This window comes from Megalops cyprinoides, chromosome 19 (genome assembly GCF_013368585.1).
Source record: "Megalops cyprinoides isolate fMegCyp1 chromosome 19, fMegCyp1.pri, whole genome shotgun sequence".
Lineage (NCBI taxonomy): Eukaryota > Metazoa > Chordata > Actinopteri > Elopiformes > Megalopidae > Megalops > Megalops cyprinoides.
Window position 1 is genome coordinate 29,386,316 of NC_050601.1, and position 8,270 is coordinate 29,394,585.

The following is an 8,270-nucleotide window of genomic DNA, read 5'->3' on the forward strand; positions in this document are numbered from 1 at the left end:
ATGTTGAAGACAGAGCTTGAGGTGATATTCCATGAGCTACATCTCAACAGGAAAGACATTCATCTATTTCAGAACCCAGAAGGCCCTGCCATCTCTTCAGCTGGAGTTGGCCAACTTACAAAATTGTGATGCACTAAGAGATGCATTCGAGTCAGGCAGTTTGATTGACTTTTATGCTGCCCTATCCAACGACACTTATCCGAACATTAAAATGCACGGTATCAAAATGTGCACGGCAGCACTTATATATTATATATGCGAGCAAACATTCTCAAGGATGAAGCTTCTGAAAAGTCTGACAAGATCAAGACTCACTGAGATTGGGTGTGACCAGAATGGAGCCTGACATCAACCTACTCGTCAGAAAAATGCAAACCCACAGTTCACATTACGAAACATGGAGAGGTAAGCTCTTTGTTTTTTCAATTGTCAAATTGAAAAATGTCACCTATTTCAGTGATAATGGTCTGAGAAATACCTTGTCTAGGCCTAGTTATAAAGGTTGAACCTAATTATAGTAGGCAGTAATTATTATTTCATTTTCAGACCTCATTTTTTATTCTTTTCCTCTCATGGGCGTAGCACCCATTATAGTTGGGACATGCATCCACTTTTTAAAATAGCATTTTTGTCCCCCTCACTTTTAATGGAATTAGAAAACCGAAAACGGGAAAGGAGCTGGGACGACTGGGCAGATATATGGTGTCGGCAGACTTTAGGACTTTATGTGTGCTGATGTTGTGTCAGTCACAGTCAGAGAAGGGAAGGAAGGTGAAGCTTTTCCCCCAAATCGCTAATTAGTCACTTATTAATTAATAAGATTTCTAAAGGACTCATATTTTGGGACTTCTTTTCCTTCACTTGTTTGATGTTGTTCACTTGTTGAATTGTTCATGCAAAGCCTGCAGAATGCACACTGCAGAGTTCTCATCAGAGCAGGTGAGAAGAAAGACTCAGTTAGACTGAGTGGTTCTGTCAGAATTTTCAGAATGTTCCACACTCTATCAAACCTTAAGTATTACACTGCTTGCACTAAAATGTTTGAATAAAATGATTACAATGGTTGGATTGCTTAAGAATTATTATTATTATTATTGTTATTACTAATAACAATAATTAATGATTACGAGGGCTTCTTAAACAGAATTTTTTTATATTGTTGTTGTTAAAATGTTGTATTCCTACAGGATATATGTATACATGCATGCCAGATTTTCCAGTTTTGCAGATTTGCAACTCTTTTCCTAATTTAAATGGAAAGTATGTACTGTTCAATATGCATATTTGGCTTTTCCCTACTTTTTCAGAATGTTCCTCACTCTATCAGACCTTATGTATTACACTACTTGCACTAAAATGCTTGAATAAAATGATGATAATGGAATGCTTCTTAATGCTTAAGAATTAGTTTGATTCTAGTTACCTCCCTATTATGTTTTATATACGACTTTGACAATGTGCCATGGCAATGTAAAATAAATCCTGCTAACAATGGTAAATAAACAGATTGCAATATATCATCAGATGTAATGGGTTAATATTCAACTAAGGTAGACCTGTTGTCCACAGTACTTTTTACTGTTACTGACATACTCCAGCCCTCCCAAAGAGCCAGGCAGAGTGATCTGGCCCTCCTATAAGAAAAAGTTTGGGAACCCTGCTCCACACCAAGCAAATCCCTCAATAAAATTCTGAACCCGAAACCTGACTCCTGTGTCCTGACCGACACACCACTGCGACAGCAACCATAGTTTGAACCTAGTTCACGGGTCAAACTGCCCCCTCAGTTTCAATTAGTATAATCCATCAGTGGATTACCCTTGCTATTTACACTGTGTACTTGGGGAAGGTCTCCATCGCGCCAATTTAAACCAGTGTCTGTTTGCTGAAGTTGCTGCAGTTCACCCACTTGCCTGATGCACACTCTTCACACACAGAAGGACAGAGGGTTAGGCAATGTGAAGCCACTAGGGGTCAGACTGAAGCTAACTAACCTGAGAGAGAATGTAGACAAAGGGGTGTAGGTCTTATTCTTTTAGCAACATTTGTGTTCCCAAGTACATTTTCCATTTGTGCTATGAGCTGTCCTTACTGTTTGACCTCTTATTTCCTGTTAGAGCTGTGCTTCTGTTTAATCGGTGAGCAGTACTTCTAGTTACAGTTCTATACTTCCTACTAGATGTGAACTGTACTCAGTGGAATGGTGCTTCCTGTTGGACCTGTGAACTGAGATTCCATGCTACTTTTCTTTTATCTTCTCCTTCCTGTTTTACCTTTTCTTTCTGAGTGCCCTGCACTTAGTTTCTGAGGAGTCCTCCAAATGCTTTCACGTTCTGTTTTGGAAACCACAGATTTGTCTGATGATGTAAAGCTACCTTGTTTAACCAAGTGACTTATATAGCTTATGCACCCACACGCCTTCAAACATGATTTGTTTCCATCTTCCTTGAGGAATAAAGCAAGTGTACTTCTTCAAGGCATGTCAACTGCACACTACATACTTACTCCGCTACAGGCCCCACAACAATTTGTTTGCCCTCTCACCTGCAGTTCCAGTTCCCCACAGAAGAAGCCAGAAGAGGGTGAGCCATGGCCTCCACATTCTCTTAACCTCTCAAAGTGGCCTCAGTATGATACCTGCATACTACAGAGAGGGGGAAGAGGGAAACTCTCAGCTTCATCTGGAGGGTTTTTGTGTGAGGGTTTGAAATGACAAGATCAACAGCACTTCAGACACCCGCAAACTGTTCATGGCGTTTACCACTCTCCTCTGCTCTCCACCGCCTCATGCACATCATTAACACATCACTCACCACTGGCACCCTTCCCCTCCGCATTTAAGCAGGCTAGGGTAACCCCACTACTCAAAAAGCCTATGCTTAGCAACTCCCACACAGAAAACTACAGACCCATCTCTTTCCTCCCATTCCTATCTAAAACGGCACGGCAGTGTAGCATAGTGGTTAAGGAGCAGGACACTGCCGCTGTACCCTTGGGCAAGGTACTTAACTCACAATTTCCTCAGTAAATATCCAGCTGTATAAATGGATAACATTGTAAAGAACTGTAACTGTCGCTTTGGATAAAAGCATCTGCTAAATGAATAAATGTAAATGTAAATGTAAAACCCTCTCACTATACACAACCACACTGGGCCCAAACATTCGGGCACATGGCTTCTCCTACCCCTGCTACGCCAATGACACCCAGCTCTACCTCTCATTACATCCTGATGACCTCACAGTCTCAGCACGGATCTCTGCCTGTCTCTCAGACATCTCAGCCTGGATGAAGGAGCACCATCTTCAACTCAATGGATCTAAGACAGAGCTCTTCATCATCCCAGCTAGCCCGGGGATTCAGTACGACATCACCGTACAGCTAGGCTCAACGACATTAACTCTGTCCAGGTCTGCAAGGAACCTGGGGGTAGTGATTGATGATCAGCTAAAATTTACCGACCACATTGTGATGACTGCCAGATCATGCAGATTCGTGCTGTACAACATCAGAGAATGAGCAAATGTTGGAATATCAGCCACTGGGACCCAATTATAACACTACGCTCTACAGCAATATCTAAACAGTTGGTCAGGAATGAGAGTCATTGGTAAAGAGTGACTTTAATGCCCCCTGTATAAATTGGGAGAATGTCAAGATGCGGACAATTTGAGTAAGGTTTTTTGGATGTTGTAAATACTTAAGGCAATATGTTGTGATGCAACACATTATCACTTCTACTAGAGGCAATTCATGTCTAGACTTGTTTTTTGTAATAATCCTCATAGAATTTGCACTAATGATGTAGGGGAGCAACTGGGGTCAGAGCCACCTCCTCTATATTTAGGCTTCAATTTTAGGCAAGCTAATTTTAATAAGATGAGAGAAAATGTAAGCAACATAAACTGAGTAACACATCTCTGCTCAGAATAATACAGTAAGTTAGCATGCTATAGTATATAGGCCTAGATATGGGAGGATTTTCACATAAATTTGTCTGAAGGATTTTTCATCGATTTGTGACAAATATGTACTTCAGGACTTTGTGACACAAGTCAATTTTCAAAAGCTTTTTAAAGACAAAACTTACAAACTCCAAACCCACCGTATAATAGCCACAAGTCTCTCCACCTGCTGTCCAAACTTATTTTGTCAAAACTAGCATAAGCACAGTAGAAATTACTAGAAACGTTGAATTATTTGCACACATCATTGGTTTGGGAGTAAGGGACCATCTGACAAGTATAGCACTGATTCTTCCAAAGGTTTCGAATTTCAGGAGCACTCTTCAAATCAGCTCTTTTGATCAAGTGCACAAGTGCAATATTATTCTTGATTCATTTCAATGACTCCTTAAAAATATCACATGGACCTCCAAACTACTAGATAACCAACGGCATATGGACATACGGTCGCACTTGTTTTCTTAATGTCATTTCCTTTATTTTACTAGATATTTGATTTTGTGTTTTGAGTTGATTAATACTAATAGCTTTAAAAGGCGAGACCCATAAAGTTCAATCCACTTAGATATTCATTCCAAAATTCGCCTAATATCACAACTTTTGTTTTCTCTTAAATTTGTCGTGTAAATTTAATAGAAATCGAAATGCACGGACTGATTTAGAAGCTGTTGAAATTTCTGTATTCATGTGTTAAATACAAAAAGGTATAATTTCCCAGATCTCAATTGAACAGCTTAAAACACACTGAAACGTCTTGACATTGTATCCACACATGGCAGAACATGACTGTTGGTTTGGGAAGATTAAGTCATGTCGGCAATGACCCGTATAATCATAATCGCTAACATATAAATACTAATAAAAAGGACCATTCAAATTAAAAATTAATATCTGCAACAGTATATATATACTCATCAAAATGTGAATTTTGTTGTTTCGTGAATATGTAACTATTAGCATTAAAATATTTTGTCGCAAAAAAATTGCTAAAAGACAAAAAATCAGAATGCAGTTTGCGCATGACTGAATGTTTTGTTTTCCGATTACCTAAGAAAACCAAATGTCGCTCGATTGTCGAATAAAGCTATCTTTTCCGCAGTATGTAAAACTAGTCACTGACGTAGGATCCATGTTTAACATGCAGTACAACAATATAGCACACATCAAAGCCATCAAGGTTCTTTCTTACTAACATGTGAAATCTGCACACAAACAGCCGTAAGTCTCACTTTAACCTACCAGTGTCAGCAATCCGTGTGCTAGCGCTGAGTGTTTGGTGCTGATCAGCAATAGAAACTACAGGGTGATCTTGCCATTTTTCACCGTAAGAACACCCCCGCCCCCTGAGCTTTAGCACACACCCACAAACTGGACCAGCGCTAAACAAAAACTGCCCTATCTATGAAGAAACAAACGACATACACATCTGCCTCAGATTACTGCGGTACACACTATAACTCCGAGCGGAACTCAGGTCTACGCGCCACAAGTTGCGTCTACGGTTGAGGAAGAATGCCACAGCTATCAAAACTTTGAGATGCTGGGGCAAGGGCAGGGTCTCCGCTTCCTCGGTTGGCTGGTGAGGAACGAAGAAAGGGGCGTAGCGCCGGAGAGCTGGAGCGGGGGAGAGGTAGACGGCAGACCTCGGATCTCGCACGGAGGGGGAAGAGGAGGGGACCTAGGAGCCAAAGACATGTGGGTCTGGGAAGTACGAAGAATCGGTGGATTTTAGGAAAAATGCCAGAAAGAGCACATTTACAACCCTTCTTTAACAACTTTTAGAGTGCGAGTTATCACATGTTGCTTTTTCAGTCGGTTAAATAAAGTTTATTTTCAGCAGTCGCTGAGCGTACCACAAGAGCCTGAATCACAAGTTTACACAAAATATATACCCAAAAGTGAAGGATATGTGAGCATGTTTGGAAAAAAAAATCAAGACGAAGGAACCTTTAAAAACGAAGCAAATCTTGCAATATAATGCAACTCAACTCAGTACATTTGCTACAATATTTATACTGGAATTCAAATAAACTTTTAAAAGTAAATCGAAATTATTTAAGATGCGCACACGCAGGGCCTGGACCATGACTGCGTCTTTGAGGGGTCAAGTAGTTCTTTTCATCTTTGAGTAATTACAGCATGGATGGATGCTTCGAAGCCGCACAGAGATGTAGTACATTTTTTAAATGAGGGAGTGCTCAAATTAAAAGAATTCTACTGAGAATAGCGCTTGTATAAAGCGTGTGAGGAAGAGATACATGGCTAGATGTGAGCAGCTCCTCCGCAGCTGCGGAGCTGATGAGGTCCAGCTGGGCGCGCATCGCTTCTTTTCTGGCTATGCGTGCTCATCTGTTATGTTAGCAACAGCGGATAACATAACAATCCCTATCTTACCAGGATACCACAGACAGGAGCATTGGACAGGCGAGACAAAATATAGGTGTGATGAGAGGACATGCAAGAAGGAGCTGGGGGGGCAAAGGAATAGAGAGAATGAGGAGAAGGAGGGACTGTGAGAGTGTACAGGGAGCAATAAAAGGAGACAGAAGGATTTGTAGTGAGGGGTTTAGGAGGTCGTGTGTCTGGTGTTCTTGGCTATTTGTATAAGTTGAGTCCTCCCCGCTAAGACAGTCTCAAAAATAATTTAAGAGAAATGGCAACAGTAAAATAAATGAAAAATTTAAAAATAAAACTACTCTTAAAAACAAAGTCAGTGACACAATAGTATTGGCACTGAACTGCCACTGACAGAAAAAGCCCCACAAAAATACAGTATTCCCATGTCCAGTTTCGCCTACCAGATGCACTGTGCAGTGTGCTCCTGTAAGGATACTGGAATAATGCTCAGTGAAAATGATGTTTGGTGTACTAGCAGATGGTGTCATGCAATCTTCTTTCTTTAGTTCAGCATTCAACACAATCAATCTGCAGAGGCTGGTAGGGAACCTGAGCTTACTGGGCATGAGCACCTCTCTCTGTAATTGGATCCTGGACTTCCTGACTGACAGGCCTCAGTCTGTCAGTATAGGAAAGAACACCTCCAGGGTCGTCAAGCCGAGCACCGGCGCCCCCTAGGGCAGTGTGCTGAGCCCACTGTTGTTCACTCTGCTGACACATGACTGTGCTGCCCAGCACAGTTCAAATCACATCAAGTTTGCAGATGACACGACAGTGGTAGGGCTCATCAGTAACGATGAGTCCGCATACAGAGCAGGGGTCAGTCGGCTGGTGGACTGGTGTCGAGACAACAATCTGTTTCTTAACGTTTAAAACTAAAGAGATGATTGTTGACTTCAGGAAGAGCCCTGCTGTTTACACTCCCTACAAACATCGACAGGTTTGCCGTGGAGACAGTCAACAGTGTCAAGTTCCTGGGAGTGCACATAGCGAAGGACCTCACCTGGACACTCAACACCACAACCATAACCAAAAAGGCCCAGCAACGTCTCCACTTCCTGCGGAGGCTGAAGAAGGCCAGCCTCCCCCCTTCCATCCTCACCACCTTCTACCGAGGGACCGTAGAGAGCATCTTCTGCAGCTGCATTGCTGTCTGATTGTGAATTGCAACGCTGCTGACTGCAAGTCCAACAGCAGATAGTGAGGGCAGCTGAGAGGATCATCGTGGTCCCTCATCCCAACCATGGAAGAGTTCTTCCAGAACCACTGCATCCGGCGTGCAACCTGCATCGCCACAGACCCCTCCCACCCCTCCCATGGACTGTTCACCCCCCTGCCATCTGGCAGAAGGTACTGGAGCATCCGTACCATCACTGCCAGACACTACAACAGCTTTTTCCCTCTGGCAGTCAGGCTCCTCAACTCCTTGCTGCCCCCTCCTCCCCTCCTGCACCTGCACAAAAACAGACCCACACCCCGGGGCACAGCATGCTCCTGTCCACTCCCCTGGGCTGAGCATCCCAAATTCAAAATGCACATAGCCAGGTGTAATCTGTTTACATATTTACATATTTATTTGCTCTCTTCTGCCTGCCACTTTGCAATTTGATGTTGTGTTACTTTGTCTATTTATTTATTGTCTTGTTATTGTCTATTTATTGTCTTGTGTATTTATTCAGTTGTATTGAATGTAGCACCCTGGGTCCCAGGGAAATGTTATTTCAACCCTACTGTATACTGCATATGGATGGGATGTGTTTATATTTATATTTCTTCATTTTGCAGTCACTCTTATCCAGAGTGATTTAAAAATTAGAGATAATTTAGTGCATATTGTTAGGAGTATAGACGTCAACATAACAATAGGACTAAACAAGCAACAATTCCTCATTTGTAGTTATGAATTTG

The 8,270-nt window shown here is 41.9% G+C and overlaps 1 protein-coding gene across 1 annotated transcript in view; it reads right to left on the reverse strand.

Annotated features, from left to right (window-relative positions):
• The window catches only part of engl (endoglin, like), a 47,582-nt gene extending 41,296 nt beyond the window's left edge, over nt 1-6,286 (reverse strand). The window contains exons 1-2 of the mRNA XM_036552151.1: nt 6,224-6,286; nt 5,466-5,643 (exon numbers count right to left, since the gene is read on the reverse strand). Of these exons, the coding sequence (XP_036408044.1) occupies nt 5,466-5,643; nt 6,224-6,286 (241 nt within the window). The remainder of the gene's footprint in view (nt 1-5,465; nt 5,644-6,223) is intronic.
• Between the last annotated feature and the right edge of the window lie 1,984 nt (nt 6,287-8,270).